Source organism: Dermatophagoides pteronyssinus, unplaced genomic scaffold, assembly GCF_027571235.1.
Source record: "Dermatophagoides pteronyssinus isolate colony J.1.1.1.1 unplaced genomic scaffold, Derpt_VIB-CSIC_2022.12 sq0008, whole genome shotgun sequence".
NCBI lineage: Eukaryota > Metazoa > Arthropoda > Arachnida > Sarcoptiformes > Pyroglyphidae > Dermatophagoides > Dermatophagoides pteronyssinus.
This window is the reverse complement of record NW_027461532.1, coordinates 2337240-2355167: the sequence shown is the minus strand read 5'-3', so window position 1 is coordinate 2355167 and position 17928 is coordinate 2337240. Positions and strand designations below refer to the sequence as shown.

Here is a 17928-nt window from a genome sequence, read left to right as displayed (position 1 = left end):
CATTATCAACATGTTGATAATCTACCTTTTTAACCTTTTTAGGTAAGGTGATAACATGGTTAGTTAAGCGCGTTTGAATTCGAACACAATGTATTCACGATAAGCACACGCAAGTCAGGTTAGAATAAGTTGTATGTTGTTTGATATACATGTAGTAGCGGCGTTGGATCAACTATGCATAGGTATGATTGCATTCGACATACGAATATTATTCACAAATATGTATACTGCTACTTGAACGATTGTGGTGGTGTTCAGCTCGTCTAAAAAAAACAGGAAACAAAATTTTGTCCAACCTAACCAAATAAACTCGTTTCTTTGTTTTGTGTATGTTCTTTTTTTTTGTTGTATTCCCTGTTCTATACTGACTAATTGATGACTCATTATTGTCTAACCTAACCTATTGTTATTGTTGATGAAATAGAAATTTCAAAAAAAAAGAAATTGATAATTTATTTCGAAACATCAATTCGAAACAACAAATTCATCAAGCAAAAAACAATGATGAAATCAAATGATGATGAAGAATTTCATAAATTTTTCGATTCAATCGGTCTTGATTCATGGATCGAGCCATTGAAAAGTAAGTATTTTGGTTTCGGTTTTAGTTTTTTTGTAAATATCAATTTACTATTGTTTTCTATTATTCTTGTTATACAGATGTCGGCGTTTCATCATTGAAATTTTTATACATTAATTTTAACGATATAATCAATGATGATAATGATGATGAAATTTTAAATTCATTACGAACAAATCGTCTTCATGTTAAGGTTTGTTTTGTTTTGATTGATTGATTGATTGTCATCCGATAGTAATCATTGTATTTATTGCTATAGATAATATTAAAACGTTTAAAGGATAAATTTGATTCCAATAACAATGATTTGCCAAATGTAAATACATCGATCCTAAATACGTCAACTTTAAATACATCAAATGTAAATACATCATTATCATCATCATCATTCGATACTACTCAAGTAGAAACTCCAAACAAACGACCTAAAAGAAAATGTGCAAAAAAATCTAAAAGTCCTAGTCAATGTAATGGATTGTCAACACCTGAACAAGCGAATGATTCTACTCAAAAATCCGAACATAAATTTCCACAAACAACAGTAATGCAAGCTTCAATATTGAATGCAAACATTGAAGGAATTTATTATGAAGAAAAACTTATACCAAAACCAAATGGTGGTCATGAAGAATTTATTAAAATTTTTGTACCCGAACCAGTTGAACCGAAAAAACAACGATTTCTTGATGATTGGCATCAATATGGACAGATTCGTTTTTTTGATGCTGCTAATTATCAACCAAATTTACCACAAATTTTACATGAATTTATGGCCAAAGTAATAGCCACTATTGAACCAATACCACAAAAAGAATTTGATCAAATGAAAGAATTACTTAGTATGACTTTATTTCAAGATTTACAACATTATTTTATATGGCGTTTACCAACTAGATTTTTACATACAGTTTGTGATCGATTAATACAAATGTATCCAATGTGGGATGATGGATCACCAACTAAAACGGTATGAATTCTTTCATAAATATTTATTTGATTATTCTGATTGTTTACCAAAAAAAAAAAAAAAAAATAGGAAACGATTAAAAAACGAATATTGGATAAATATATGCATTTTCGTCGTTATAAAATAGCACCCGATTGGGTTGAACATAGATATATTATGTTGAAAAATGGTATGATGTTAAATGTTTAATACTAACATTCGATTTTCATTTGAAATTTCAATTTTGTTTTTAGAAATTGAAAATGGTGTATTACCGAATGGTGGTAAAAAACGTGGCCGTTTAATACCACCAAAACCACCAGCTGTTGATATTGATAGCGAATTAGATACATCGACGACAACAACAACAACCAATGTTGTTTGTACACCATCAATAATGGATATTGCCGATACTGATCAAAGTTTAAATATCACTGCAAATGAATCTGTTGATAATGTAGCTACAGCTGCTTCGGATGATGCTGCCGGTGATAATGGTTGTATTGTCGATAATGTTAATAATAAAAATGTTGATAATCAATCAATGACTATCGATCTTGAATTGCTTGAAAATATCAAAACAGAATTTGAATAGAATAATAATTAACTCAAAGAAGCCAAAAAAAAATGTGGAAAAATTCATTTATTTTTTACAAATTTGTCAAAAAAATATTTTGTTTCAATTCATTTTCTAATATAATTTCGTTTCGTTTTGTTCATACTATGTATGGCACTTTATTGAAAATAATAATTTGTTTTTTTTTTTGTCAACCATGAACCAAAAAAAACAAAAAACAAACAAGAATCACATCAAAGATTATATCAGGAAAAAAAACAGAACAGAGGATTAAACTTTTTTCATTAAAATGTCAATAATAATGATAATGAGATTTCTGAAGAAAATCTTTTTTGTTTTGTTTTGTTTCGTTTTCATCATTTTAATAAATAAATAAATATCACATTTAAAATTTTTTTGTGTTTTGATCAATGTTTTTTGTTTGTTTGTCAATATGTACAATGTAAAAAGTCACCGGATGATTGATTTGCATTATTATTCCATACAATCATGTTCATTATAATCAATAAGAAAAGTTTCAAGTTTTCCTTTTCCTTTTACTTCTTGTATACCACGTGAATATGGTCGAAATAATTGATGATCAATTAGTACTTTGGCAACATAATCCGGTATTTGTATTTTATTTACAACACCATATGTATCCATACGACTTGCAACATTAACCGTATCACCCCATATATCATATTGTGGTTTAATAGCACCAACAACACCGGCAATAACCGGCCCCATTGAAATACCGATACGTAATTGAAAATGTTGATCAGCTGTTAAACATTGATTAACAGTTTGTTCATCACGTGGTATTGAATTTAAACGATTTAAAACACGCATCATTGATAAGGCAAAACGTATCATTATAACAAGATTGGTTACTTCTTGTTTTGTTGTAATCGAACTCTATATTCAAAAATAAAATTTATAATTTTCATATTAGATTTTCAAAAAAAAACAAACAAACAAAAAACATACATCAATTGATGCTCGACCTGGTTGAAGACCAGCAGCTGCCATATAAGTCGATCCGATTGTTTTAATTTTTTCGATTCGACGTTTAAATTGAGGTAATATTAATAGCTAAAATTATAAATTTTAAAAAAATTAACAAAAATGAATCAAATCAAGAATCAAAATCAAAACAAACCTTATCAAATTCACAGATAATATCATTAAGAATATATAAATATTGTAAACCATCATCATTATCTTTGGTTTCAGTATAGAAACGAAAAAAATTCGGTATTGCAGCAAACATAACCGCACATGAATCATATGGTTCATAATATAATGAATTTGCTTGTTCAGGATTTGTTAAAAATTTTTGTGCAACATGAATTGGTAAAATATTTTTCAATAATAATTGATTTACTTCACGCATTAAACGTGCTTCACGACGTTCACGTTTTAATTTATGTGCCCATAAAAAATCTAACCGAGAAATATATTCAATTTGACGATCAAGTACATGAAACATTAGATAAACAATAAATAGATAATGTAGATGTGACATTGTTGGTGTTAATAGATCACCAAAAAATTGTTGTTGATTTTTTTCAAATAATGTTTGCTGTTGTTGATCATAATGTTCATTACGAGGTAATTGATAAAAACGATCAATACGTAAAAATATTGAACATGGATGTAAATGTATAATCAATGATATTGTTGATAATGCAACCGTACTTAATGCAAATTTAAACCAAAGATTTACACGTATAAATAATGAAATGGATGACATTGCCAATATTGATGAATATGTATAATAACGTGACTGTTAATGAACCAAAAAAAACAACAACAACAAAATTAGATCAATCAATCGATAATAACATCCAAACAAAAAGAAAAAAGAAACATACCCATTTATAAAGACATTCTTTACCAATAGTATTTATTGTACGATTATCATTATGTTGATGAATTTTTATTTCTTGCATTTGTGCCATTGAACAATGTGACATATCCATTATTGTACTTGTTATTAATAATGTTGATATTAATAACCAAATTAACATACGAAATTCAATACCAATCATTTGATTTTGTCGTTTTTGTTTTTGTTGATTATTATGATTATGATGATTATGATGATGATTATGTTTGGTCAATGTATAGATCAATGAAACAATGGCAACTATTATGGCCATATAACAAAACCAATTACCACGTTCGGTAAAGAAAAATCTTTGCCAATGATCATCATTATTATTATTTGAATAATAATCATAATCATAAAGTGTTAAAAAACGTATCACAATTATCATTATGGTTATGATTAATGATGCAATCAGATAATATGGAAATAGATGATCATCTTGTTGTAGATATTTTAATTCACGTTTGAGATCGATTCGATGTATACGTTTCAAATGATTCCATATTGATTTTGATGATGATGATTTATCACTACATTCACCATCATATAAACAACTTGTTGTTGCTGTTGATGATGATGATGTTGTTGATATTGATGATTGTCGTCGTTGATCAGGATGATGATGATTTTGTTGTTGTTGTTGTTGTGATTGTGAATGAATAAAATATAAAAATATTGGATTAATTTCCAAAAATGAATTCTTAATATCATATTGTCGTTTTAGATTGAATGACATTTTATCAATTGTTTGTGATAATGAATCATTCGAACAACGAATCATTTCACCATAATTTCGTAATCTAAATCATTGGTAAAAACAAACAAACAACAGATGAATTCTTCGCACAAAAACAAAAACTAAAAAAAATAATAACTTACGAGTTGATCACTTCAGACATTGGTCTTCGTCGTGATGAATCTTGTCTTGACCAATTCTGTGAATATAGAAATAAATGAAAATAAGCTTTGTTTGATTAATAAGAAGAAGAAGAAGAAAAAAATAACATTACCCTATGTCGATATGTTGATTGTTGATAAGAATTTGTTGTTGTTGTTGTTGTTGTATTTGTAGTAAAAACATCTTCTTCAACTATTGATACTTGTCGAATAGGACGACATGGTTGACAATCATTATCAATTTGATAATTATGATGATCATGATGATGATGATGAGGTAATTGTGGATCAATCGATGATGATGTCGTTGATGATACAGATGATGATGATAATAATGATGAATTTGTTGTACAATCAGATCGTTGATCTTTGGCTATTAAATAATTTGATGATTCAATTTTTTTAATCATATTATTATTGTTTTCAATATTTGATTTATGAACAATTTTTCGTTGTATCAGATAGGTTGTTTCATTTTTCAGTACATGATTTTCAATTATTAATAAATTATTCAATATATCGGCCGGTATTTGTTGTAAACTAGACATTGTAATATGTACAAAACCGGGCCGGCCTTCTTGTTCCATTTGTGATGCTTTCATCGTATCGATTGACCATATATCAAATTGCCATTTTTTCAAACCTAATAAACCGGATAATATCATACCGGTATGTATACCGATACGCATATCAACATTGATTCCTGTTTCATGACGATATTCCCTAAAAATGATGATGATGACGATAATTGATTTTTGTTTTGTTGGATGGTATGGGGTTAAACAAAATGTTAATTATTTAGAATTGTAAATAGATTTGTATATCATCATCATACTTGATAATATCGAGCATATCAAGACCCATCCGTAAACAATTGGCTGCATGACGTTTATCTTCATCATCCGGTATACCACTAATGCAATAATAACAATCACCCAATAATTTTATTCGTAAACAATCATGATTCTAAAATTTTGTTTCAATTCGAAAAAAGTGACAAAAACAAGAAAATAGGAAATCAAAAATCAAAGTCAAAGTAAAAAAATCAAAGTCAAAAACAAACATACCTCAGCACGACAATCAAATCTACAGAATAAATTATTCAATGCTTCAACTAATGCTTTAGGTGATTGTAATGTTTGTGTTAATGCCATTGAATTAACAATATCAGCATATAAAATGGTAACATTTGAATATTTATCAATATACATTTCACTAAATGGTCTTCCAATTGAACCATTTGAACCACTTTTATGATGATGATGATGGTGAGAATCAATATGGGATTTTGTTGAATGTATTTGATTTCGATGTTCATCATTATCATTATTATTATTATTATTACCATCAACATTGATTACTGTATTATTATTATCATTATTATTAATCATCGAACGATTCGATGATATTGATGATGACCAATTACCAGTAAATTTTGATCGTATATCATTACGTACTTTTTTCATTAAATGTTTTGGTAAACATGATGCTAATAATCTTTCCTGTTCATCTCTTTCAAATGTTAATTTATATTTTGATTCAACACATTTACGATGATCTAAAAATGCACGACGATTTACAATTTCAAGTAAATATGTTACATAAAATGCAACTAAACCGGCTAATAAATAGAATAATATATCGGATAATAGATAAAATCCACGATAACGAATTGCCTGGCTCCATTGATAAAAATATTGCCATGATGTATTTGTTGTTGCTGTTTGTATTGATAATGGTATTAATGGATCCGATGTTGTTGATGATAAATTCATTAAAACCGATGATGATGATGATGATGATGATAATGGTTGAAACATTTGATTCAATGTATGATTGACCATTGTAGATAATATTGCATCAGATGTTATCAATAATGTCGATGATGATGATGATGAAATCGATGATAATGTTGTTGACATTGTTGTTGAATTTGTTTCTTCAGCTTTAACCAACGTATAATATAATGGCCACCAAAATATTGTAATCATAATTTCTAATAAAATAACCAATGTTGAACAAGTAATTGAATAAAGACGTTTTGGAAATGGTAATAAAATTTCATTACAAAATATTAGAAAAAATATTGGCCGTGTTGTTTTCCAACTGGATAATAAACGTATTGTATTCATTGTATTCATTTGATCATCATTATGATCATTATGATCATGATTTGAAAATGTTTTTGATAAATTTGTTGTTGATAATTTGTTTAATGTAGATGTCGATGTCGATTTTGATGTCGATGATGATGTTGAAATAAAATACCAAAAAAATGTACCATATTCAGCTAAAAACATTGTTATAAATAATATAAATGCAACAAATGATTGTATAAATGTTGAATTGTTTAACCATCGTTCATCATTATATGTAGTGGCCAAAAGAAATAAAATATAAATAATTAATGTTATTAAACGAATGATTGCCTGTAATGGATAGGAATAATCATGATCATGATCATGATCATCATGATTATTATCATTTTCCTGATTGTCACGAATGTAAAATATATTCAGCAATGATGTCGAAATCATACAGTAAAGCGAAGAGAGCGAGAGAGAGAGAGAGAGAGAAAAAAAAAAGAAAAAAGAAAAACAAATAGATCAATATTATTCTAGATTTATCGATAAAGTTAAAAAAAAAATTCATTTTAAAAAATTTGTTTTGTTTTTGAATTTTGATAATTTTAAAACTTTTTTCTTTTTGTCAGGAAATATTATCAGTTTGTTTTCCCTGTTTCTGTTTTAAAAAAATGGATAATTTGTTTGTTTGTTTTGTTCTGAATTCCAATCAATAAAATTAACGAAAAATATATACACTGAGGGACAGAGACAATGTACAAATCATCATTCGATTTTCTGATGGACAGAAATGAACAAAAAAAAAAAAAAAAAAAAAAAGTTGAAGGTCGAACAAAACTATTGATCATCGATGATAATCCTATATCATTTAGTCGCCCACCATGTAATTCATTCTTGTTTTTGTTGTTGTTGCTGTTCTGAAACAGAAAGAAATATCATTGAATCTGGATCGGAAGGATTTATTGAATATATACAATGGAAACAAACAGTAGAAAAAAAACCTTTGAAAAATTCCTTGAAAATCTGATAAATCAAAAAAAAAGTTTTTGGATGAAAACTTTTTTTTTCCCATTTCCAAACATTTCAATAGATAGAAAATTCAAATCATAATGGTCACGGTGATATTTTTCCACAAAAAAAAAATCCTTTTCAGAAAATTCATTCATCTCGACTGATCATAATGTTATTTACCTTTTTACTATCTTCATTTTGGGATAAAGTTTATTTAAAAAAGCACATTCAAAAAAAAAAACAAATCTATAAATAGTATGGAATGGGGAAAAAAACAAACTTTTTTTTTACTTCTTTTAATCACACTATATACACACACACACACAGTAGTCTCATTTGGCAATCTTAATTTTAGCTACCTTTGAATTTTGAAAAAAAATGAATGATTTTTTATTTTCTGAATGAATGAATGAATAAACTTTTCAAGCAAAAAAATTTCGAAACAACATTGGAAATAATGCATCTCTCTCTATGTGTCTGTCTGTCTTTTTCCCCCTTCACTATATATCATTCGGCAAGGATAACAGGATTCAATGTTGGTTTTGTTGTTGTTGTTGTCGTTTCATTTGAAATAAACATTTATACTTTTTTCTTAAATGACAAATAATTAACACTAACGTCGTCATGTTTCAATAAGAATTTTTCTCATTTAAATTTCATGAAAAAATTTCATTATTCAATTTGAAAAATGTCAAATATCGGGTTGATATGGAGAAATATTTCCATAAATAAGCAAGAATATTCCTTGGAATTTTTCACCTGAAGAAAATGTATGGCTCACCTTTTTATTAACCAAAAAAGAAATTCATTCATCAACACACACACCTACGCACACATCAAAAACATTACCAAAAAAAATCATTTTGTTTGTAGTGAAAAAAAACACATCATTGTCGTCACGAGTGTCAAATTTTGTTGTTGTTGTTTGAAAAGTTTCAAATGTCACATTTTTTTCCACAAAAAAACAAAAAAAAATTTACGATTATTAACACAGACACACAGGTAATGGATGTTTTTTTTACGTACAGAGTACAACACACAGTTATTTTTGAAATATTAGAATTACAAAATAGTGATGGAACACAACGAAAAAAATGATGAGTTTTTCTCGATTGAATGAATGTTTGTCTGATGTTTGTTTGTTTGTTTTTGTTTTGATTAGAATATTCGAGAAAAAAAAATTGTTTGAGATTTTTAATTTCAAAGATTGAAAAATTTCGATTAGCTTTTGGGGATTCTCTCATCTTTTGTTGTTTGATGATGGTGATGATATTTTGAAATTGGATTTTGTTGAATAAAAAACAAACAAAACAAAAATTTTTCACCAAATCACCAAACCAAAAACCAGAACATTTTACATTCAACAAACCCAATAGATTTAATGAGAAAAAAAAATACAATTTTTTTATTTGAAACTCTTTTTTTTCTCTCTCTCTTCCAACTTCTTCCATTGCAAATGATTTTGGATAAAATTTTTATTTTTTTCATTTGCTTTCTCTCAATTCATTCATAGTGCATCATATGTCTCTTTTAATATTTTCAATAGAAAAAAAAAATAATTGGAGAGAAAATGATTTACCTGCAAACAGGTAATGTTACTTCTTTTTTTTTGTCTTTCTTTCTTATTTTCCACCCCCAACATTCATATAAATCTTCAATCTTCTTAAGACTCTCTCTCTCTCTCTCTCTCTCTCTCTCTCTCTCTCTCTCCTCAAAATTAACAATGTTTTCTTTCCAATGTAGATCGTTTGGCAAACAGAAGAAGAAGAAGAAGAAAAATTTCCATTTTCCATTTTCAATTCAATTTCTCTCTCTCGCTGAATTTTCTCTCTCTTTTTTTCACCGCTAATTATATCTACTTTTTTTTCTCTCTTTCTTTTCGAAAAAACATCCAAAAAAATTTCATTTCGTTCAAGGCTTTAATCATTATTTTTTTTGTTCAAACAGTTATTATATAATCTTCAATGACAAATTGATTTTGTTGGCTGCTATTTTTTTTTTTTTTTTTTTGATTCAAAATGATGGTCATAATCATTCAAATATGTAGAAATCATCAAATATTTTTCAATTTGATAATGAATTCAACTAACAAAACAAGCAAACACAAACAAAATTAATTATCAAATTTTTGATCAAATTTTTGGTTTTTCCAAAAATTCTTATTCACATTGAACTACCGGCCTTCATCATCGTATGATAGGTAGGGAATGCAAAGGGTTAGCTCAAGGTTTTTTTGGTTGTTTTTGGTTACTGTATTTTTCTTCTTCTTCTTTAACTTTCATCATTGAAGCTTAGTTTAACATCAAGGATGAAGAAATTTTTGTTGTTTTTTTTCTTCACTTCTTCAAAACAATCGATCGTATCGATGTTAACATCCTTGTAACTAATCGATTAGGTCCATTTGCGGTCAATGTCTTCAATGATTGCCTTGCAAAAAAGAACAAAAAAGAAAATGTCTTTCGGAATGTCTTTCTTCCTTGATGGTCGATAAAAAAAATTTCCGTTGTTTACTTTATATCTTCGCCCCTCTTCTTCATCTTACAACAATTAACACCATCCATTGAAAACAATCAACTGGACCATTGTTATTCAAATGTGAAATGATTTCCGAGAAAAAACGAAAAAATTCCGGAAAATTTCCGTATTTCTGATCAAGATAAACAGTGAAAAAAAAATCAAAAAAATTTTAAAAATTTAAAAAAACAAAACAAAAAAACGTTAAACCAAAGATTCGATTGTTTTGTTTGTGTAAGGTGTGTGTGTGTGTGTTTCAAGTTGACCAATCCTTGATTGACCATCATCAAGAACAAAGTCGAGGATAGTGAGCGAGAGAAATTACTTGTTTTGAATTTTCAATCGGTAATAAGATTAATTTCCGATTAATTATCTGACCAAAAGCAAAAAAAAATGACCTTCGAAACATTACGTAATCAAGGAAAAAAAACATTCAAAAATCCTAAACAAAAAACAAAACAAAACATCGAAAAATTCAAAAATATTACCAGAAAATGTCGAAAAATGAAACAGACAAAACAAAACAAAACCAGACAAAACCTCTTTTAAACACTAATTTCTTTCTAAATATGGTTTTTTTTTTTGGTTCATTTTTTTGATAAACAGAAAACATTTTCCCAATCAAGAAAATTCCCAAAAACAAAAGCAAAAATGTAAACTTACATAAAATCTTTGATGAAAAGTAAATAATAAATCAGTAAATGAAACAATTATATTCAATATAAGTACAATTGTAAACCAACGATGACATAAACGGGTTTGATAACGACGAAAATAAAGTTCAGTATTTTTTATTTTAAATTCTGAACGTAATGTTCGTAAACTCCATTGTAAACGTTGTTTTGACCAACAATGATGATTATGATTTTGTGTCGTTTCCAATGATGATGATAATTGATCTTCATGTTGATTATCACAATTTTTACCATCATCATTATCATCATCATCATTATCACCATAATAATCATCATATAATTGACTATCATCATTATATTGATGATTATGATTATGATTATCTACTGGGCGAGAAAAAACAGAAAGAAAAAGGATTGGAAAAAACTTTTCTCGGTTAAATCTTTGATTTGTTTTTTACCTTTTTCATCATCATCGTTGTCGTCATTTTCATCATCATCACTGAATTGAATTTGTTTTTCATTCAATATTGATAAATGATTTGCTTCGATAGAATTTTCATTTTGTTGTTGATCAGAACAGCTATTCAATGATATTTTTGTTGAATCTAACTTTGTCGTTGATGATGATGTGGATGAAGATGAAGATGTCGATGTCGAAGTTGAACATGATAAAAATGGTGATAATAATTGTCCATCAACATTATTATTATTATGATTATTATTATTAATTTCATTCATCTTTTTTTTTCTATAATTAACATTGTAATCATCATCATTGTAATCATTATCATTTATTAATTGAATCAAAATTAATTATAATGATTTTATAATTATAATTATTTTACAATCAAATTAATTAAATTACAAAGTTTTTTTCGTTGATTGAACCGGATATTAATTAGTTAGTATTACGTGAAACAGAAACAGACAGAACAGATCCGAAAACAAAACATTATTGATGATCCGAATTTCGAGTAAATGATAAATGATTGATATTTGTTGAATTGTCACCTGGCTGTTTTAATGTTTCATTTCTGGCTTAATGCTTTTCGTTTTTGCGATTCTGTAGAATCAAGAATTCTGAAAAAAAAGAAAGAAAGAAAATGTAGGTATAGGTTATATTCAATTCAATTCGATTCATTTTGGTTGAATGGGGGAAGCGAAAATTACAAATTCTATACGTTTCATAATATTACGTCCATCTCTCTCTCTCTCTCTCTCTCTCTCTGTGCGTTTGTTTGCTGTCATTCGGTCGGTGTCATATATTAATCATTCATGATTAATTCAATTGAATATATTCGATCTAAAACTACTACTACTGCTACAATTTGATCTACCAAAAAAACAAAAAAAAGAAGATATTAAGAAACAGCAACAATATACACACACAGACAGACAGAGAGAGATACAAAGATAAAAAGATGAATGTAAATTGTCCTCGAACTTGGCAATCAACAAAAAAACAAAACAAAAATGTTTAAATTTCAATTCTTATTATAGAATTTTATTATCATTCATTCACCACCTCCTACACACACACAAACACTTTTTACCATAAATAAACATTATTTATCATTTTTTTGTTTCTTCATAATCTTTGTATTGAAAATGTAGTAACTTTTATCTTTTCTTTTCTATTCACGTTCCATTCTTTTTTTACGTAAGAATAATTTATTATCATATTGATTCTTGTCGTTTTCTAATGTCAAATTTTCTACTTGTTGTTGTTGTAGTTGTAAAAACGTATACATTTTTATCATTATTTCTCAACATTTTGCTGTTGTTGTTGTTGTTGTTCGGGTACATGTATCAAATTCTCTATTCAATTCTCTTTCATTTGTTGTTGTTGTTTGGTTTTCCATTGTTTATATTTGCCCTATATGTTTGTTTATATAAAGATTATCATCATCATTTTTTTTCCAATCATTTATTATTCTGTTTCTTCTTCTTTTCCAGTACACTAAGGTATAGTCAAACTGAAAATGTTATAGTTTAATCATTCATTTCATTTGGTTTTCATGATGATGATAATAAATGAATGATATGATATGAACCATTTTTGAATTATGGACATATAGAATATGGATAGAAACAGACAGAGATAAAAAGAAGAGATATTTGAAACAAAAAATAATCATCGTTTTTTTTCATTATTTATTATCATGATAATGACCTTCTCTCTCTCTCTTGTCAAAACATTGTACTTGAAATGATCATTGTTTTTATCGTTTTTTTGTTTGGTTTGTTGAATGTCTGGGAAAGAATATTCTTGACTTGATTCTCTAGTATGATTAGATAGCTAGCTTGATAGATAGACAGATAGATAGAACCCGTATATTTCCATGAAGAATATTTGTTGTTGGTTTTTCTCATTCTCTCTCTCGTTTTATGGTTATTTCATCATAATAATCGTTATTTTTTTTTATTTTTATTTTATTTTTTTTTTTGTTTAAAACCAGTTCATAGGATTTGTTGAACCAGATTTTTGTTGTTGTTGTTGTTGTTGGAAATCTCAATTCTTGTTGCTTGCTTGCCTTTATCTAATGTTTGCCTACAAAAAAAAGTTCCAATTTTCAAGGTCAAAACAATGTTGGTTCTGGTGTTTTCAAGTGCGTGTGTGTATGTTTAACGATCGGAAATTGATCACTAAACAAACGTTTCACTAGTAACATTTGATGATAAGAATCGATTTTTTTGATAATAGAAAACAAAACAAAACGATACAACGAATGGAAACAGAATCTAGTAATTTTCTTAATGATCTATTGATTGATTGATTGATTGATCGGTGACAGGAGGATGAATTTTTCTGTTTTCTTCTGTCATTTTAAGACGTGTAAGCAAAATAATATACGCTATCATCATCATCATGACAGGTGAATCGGGAAAAAAAACATATAATCATCCTTATCAACGAAAAAGAAAAGAAAAGAAACTCAATAAATCAACCAAAAAGAAACAGAAAAAAAAGAAACTGTAAATTATTGAAAAATATCTTTTTTGACCTTCGATTCAATATTGTTTTTTTCTTGGTAAAAACCAACAAGAAAATACAAAAGAAGAAAAGAAAATATGGATGTTTGACGTAGAACAAACGAAATGATAAAATTTTTGAAAAAAATGAAAAAGATTTTGAGACCCAAACAACTGTTGTTCTTCTAGATTTGACCTGAATATTGAATAATCGACGATAAACAATGTCAAAGTAGGTAAATAAAAAACAAAACAAAACAACAAAATTAGTCTACACCTGAATCCCCTATATAGGATGATTTAATGAAGAATATCTTTTTTTGTTTCAGACAAAATCATCAATGCATAAAGTTTGCGTTTGTTTTGTTTTGTTTACGTATATGTATTGGGCGAAACTTTTTTTTTGTTGTTTTTGGTAAAAAAAAATATGGAGCATTATTTAATCATCCATGAACAACAAAAGAGAGAGAGAGAGAGAGAGAGAGAGAGAGAGAGAGAGAGAGAGAGAGAGAGAGAGAGAGAGAGAGAGAGAGAGAGAGAGAGAGAGAGAGAAACAAATGAAATTGGAAAAGGAAATATCATCAATTGGGAAGTGGTCAATCAATCAAATGAATGAATGACGCATGATTGATTAATTTTTGGCCAATTATAACACCAACAACAACAACAAAAATTATGACATTGTCAAAAGCCAAAGTCATAATTTTTGAAGAAATTTTCTATTGAAAAAAAAATTGATAAAACAAATGTCACGTGGCAATTAAGAGAGAAAATGTGAAAAAATTCAATCAACCAGTTAATCAGTCAGTCAGTCAGTCAGTCAGTCATTAAGTCAATGCGGATCAATATTGAAAAACTTACGTAATGTATATTGGTTGGCTGAATAAATGACGATTTTCGGATGAACAAAAATCAATGAAATTGAAATCGATTCTAATAAAAACTGATTGATTTGATATTGATTGATTTTTTTTTGGAAAATCAAACGTCATAACATTGTTAAAAAATTCTCTGTTTTTTTCTCTACGGAAAAATAAAAAAATTTGATGCGTTTAATTTGTTGTTGTTGTCGTTGTTTTCATTAACAATGAAAACAAAAAAAAAAATCCATTTCTTTGGTCACAACAACAACAAGTGTGGTAAAAAATTTTTTTTTCTTCCTAAATCAGATATACTTTCATTTTCACTTTCTTTTTTTCTCTATATCTCGCGAGATAAAATAAGAATTTCCATATATCAATCAATCAATCAATCAACACCGATGTTGATTGATTGATTGATTATATAATTTAAAAATAATTACAGGTTAATTAAGGTGAAAATCCACTTGAATCTACAACAGACAGGCAGGAAAAAAGAAACTTTAAAAAAAAAGTTTTAAATTTCAAATTAATAGGAATTTTGATTAAAGATTATCATCCGAAAAAATCATTGTCATCAACAAACAACAAACAAACAATAAACAAAGTTTAACACATGATCATCACAGGTGGTGTAGGTAATCAAATCAATTTATAAGCAAGCATACTTGTAATGTTTCTAATTTTAATTTTAAATTATTTTTTTTTTCTTAAAAGAATTTTTTTTTCTCTAAGATTAATAATCTGAGATAGTCAAGTATGTCAAACAACAACAACAACAACAACAACAAAAAACTCGACTTTTGCTGGTGAAAAAAAGCCATAATAGTTTTTTTCAAAAATGATGAAAATCAGAAAAACAAAAATATCGATTTCCGGATTTTTTGTTAAAAATTTTTGACAAAATTCGCCAAAGAGAACACATTGGGAGAATGTTTGTTTTTTCCTTCCACCAACTAAACAGCATTGATGATGATGATAAACATAAAAATGAAGGAAGAGAGAGAAAATTTGTGTTGGAAAAAAACAACAACACTGATAATTATCATTTGTAACAGTAAAACTAAACAACAAGATGATGATGACAAAACACAGAAATTGTAATTGTAAAATTTTTTTCGAAATGAACAAAATGAATCTCTAATTTACATCTTGTAAATACACATAGATAGGGACGATGATTTTTTTTAATTTCCAAACTGATCATGATAATGATAATTGTTTTTTGTTTCAATGCGGTAAATAAATTAAAAAATGCCGGGAAATGAATAAATATTTGATGATGATAATCAGGGGTTAAAAAAATTTTTGAATAAATTATCGCGATAACATACCTTTGTTGTTGTTGTTGTTCTAGTTGTTGTCAGAATCAAAAAAAAATCAAGAATTTTAAATTCAAAATAAAAGAAAAATTCAAACAGAATTCCAATAAAATACACAAATGGAGAGAGAAAACATTATTGATCGATCGATAACGGTTTAATGTGTTGATTGAATAATCTTTAAATGTTTCTTTCTTTGTTTATCATTATTGTTATTTTTCGAAATTCAAAATAAATACAAAATTGTAGTCAATAATCATCGTTTTTTCTTTTTTTTTGTGGTATTCACCCAACGTAGTCATCGTAGCAACTGTTTTTTTTATTTCCATTTGAAAAAAAATATTAAAGAATCTTTTGTGGGGATGCGTCGACCGTTTTCGCTTTCTCTCTCTCTTCTTTTCTTCATTCGGTTGGTTTTTTTATTTGCATTTTTTTGTATATATAATCTACGTATGTGTGTGTTTGTGTTATACAGACATTACAAACATATACCCAACAAACAGGCAACAATCATCATTCAACAAACAGCAAACCAAAAAGAAAACTAATAATTTTTCATGGCGATGAACCGACGCCAAAAATTTTTATTCGAGATTTTTATGCTGGTAGATTATTAGAGAGAGAGAGAGAGAGAGAGAGACAATCGAATCGACAAAAAACATCAAATTTATATTGGTAGGAAAGAGAGAGAGAGAGAGAGAGAGAGAGAGAGAGAGAGAGAGAGAGAGAGAGAGAGAGAGAGAGAGAGAGAGAGAGAGAGAGAGAGAGAGAGAGAGAGAGAGAGAGAGAGAGAGAGAGAGAGAGAGAGAGAGAGAGAGAGAGAGAGAGAGAGAGAGAGAGAGAGAGAGAGAGAGAGAGAGAGAGAGAGAGAGAGAGAGAGAGAGAGAGAGAGAGAGAAACATGTGTATTATAAAACCTAAATAAAAATTTGCATATTGTTATTGCTTCCAATCATCATCATCATCATAAACAAGCAATGATTTCCAATTATGATGTAAAAGTAATGTACAAAAAAAACAAAACAAAAACAAACAAACAAAAAACAAAAATCTTTTCAAAAGCTACCGAATAATAACAATAATAATTCTTGGTAAAGATATACAGATTGTGTATTTGGCATAATTCTTTTGGTGCACACAGAAAAATGAAACGTAAAATAGTTCGATTTTTTGCCAAAAAACCATAACATTTTTGGGTTTTAACGTCATCCACAAAATGTTATGGTTTTTTTCCTCAATATTTTATGGAAAACTGAAATCGTGAAATATTAGGATTTTTTTCCAGAATATTTCATGATTTTTGGCCAATCTTATACTCAGCCCAAACATTTCATGGATTTTTTGTTTTGTCCCAATATTTCATGGATTTTTTGTTTTGTCCCAATATTTCATGATTTTTTTTGCTAGCTTCAATATTTCATGGATTTTTTTGTTAGCCTCAATATTTCATGAAAAATTTCTGGACTTAGAAAATTTTTTTTCATTTTTTGGATTAATCAAAATTTCATAATAAAATATGTACAATTTGACACTCGGCCAAACATATCGCGTTTGCAATGAATTTGCGAAGTTGGATCTACAAAAAAATGATTGATTTGAAACCACGTTTCAATGAGAATGGAATCCTATCCTATCCTATCTTCCGGACAGAATAATC

General features: G+C 27.8%; 2 protein-coding genes across 4 annotated transcripts; one reads left to right on the top strand and one right to left on the bottom strand.

The window, feature by feature from the left end:
• The first annotated feature begins 369 nt into the window (after positions 1-369).
• LOC113794569 (uncharacterized) lies at positions 370-2485 on the top strand. The gene is made up of 5 exons (XM_027344686.2): positions 370-583; positions 661-773; positions 840-1547; positions 1617-1716; positions 1781-2485. The coding sequence occupies exons 1-5, from the start codon at positions 502-504 to the stop codon at positions 2119-2121; spliced, it is 1344 nt and encodes a 447-aa protein (XP_027200487.2). The 5' UTR covers positions 370-501; the 3' UTR covers positions 2122-2485.
• On the bottom strand, positions 2249-16817 carry LOC113794578 (adenylate cyclase type 2-like). 3 transcript variants are annotated; one of them, XM_075821131.1, is made up of 11 exons: positions 16285-16817; positions 11576-12197; positions 11146-11501; positions 5941-7362; positions 5709-5839; positions 4987-5596; positions 4856-4911; positions 3960-4776; positions 3245-3871; positions 3073-3177; positions 2249-3000 (listed from the first exon to the last, which is right to left on the bottom strand). In XM_075821131.1, exons 2-11 carry the CDS (start codon positions 11853-11855, stop codon positions 2578-2580), a joined length of 4827 nt encoding a protein of 1608 aa, XP_075677246.1. In that variant the 5' UTR covers positions 11856-12197; positions 16285-16817; the 3' UTR covers positions 2249-2577. The 3 variants fall into 3 exon arrangements, with proteins under 3 accessions (XP_075677246.1, XP_075677248.1, XP_075677247.1); XM_075821133.1 differs by having other exon boundaries at positions 11146-11498; XM_075821132.1 differs by lacking the exon at positions 16285-16817 and adding an exon at positions 14952-15176.
• Positions 16818-17928: the final 1111 nt, after the last annotated feature.

What these genes read in the sequence shown, in the direction of transcription:
- LOC113794569 (XM_027344686.2), top strand. Translation starts at nt 502, where the DNA reads ATGATGAAATCAAATGATGATGAAGAATTTCATAAATTTTTCGATTCA. An exon ending in CAAATCGTCTTCATGTTAAG is followed by an intron (nt 774 to 839) that starts GTTTGTTTTGTT and finishes TTATTGCTATAG; the next exon opens with ATAATATTAAAACGTTTAAA. An exon ending in ATATATTATGTTGAAAAATG is followed by an intron (nt 1,717 to 1,780) that starts GTATGATGTTAA and finishes TTTTGTTTTTAG; the next exon opens with AAATTGAAAATGGTGTATTA.
- LOC113794578 (XM_075821131.1), bottom strand. Translation starts at nt 11,855, where the DNA reads ATGAATGAAATTAATAATAATAATCATAATAATAATAATGTTGATGGA. An exon ending in ATGTCTGAAGTGATCAACTC is followed by an intron (nt 4,777 to 4,855) that starts GTAAGTTATTAT and finishes CCAATGATTTAG; the next exon opens with ATTACGAAATTATGGTGAAA. An exon ending in TTATCTGTGAATTTGATAAG is followed by an intron (nt 3,178 to 3,244) that starts GTTTGTTTTGAT and finishes TTATAATTTTAG; the next exon opens with CTATTAATATTACCTCAATT.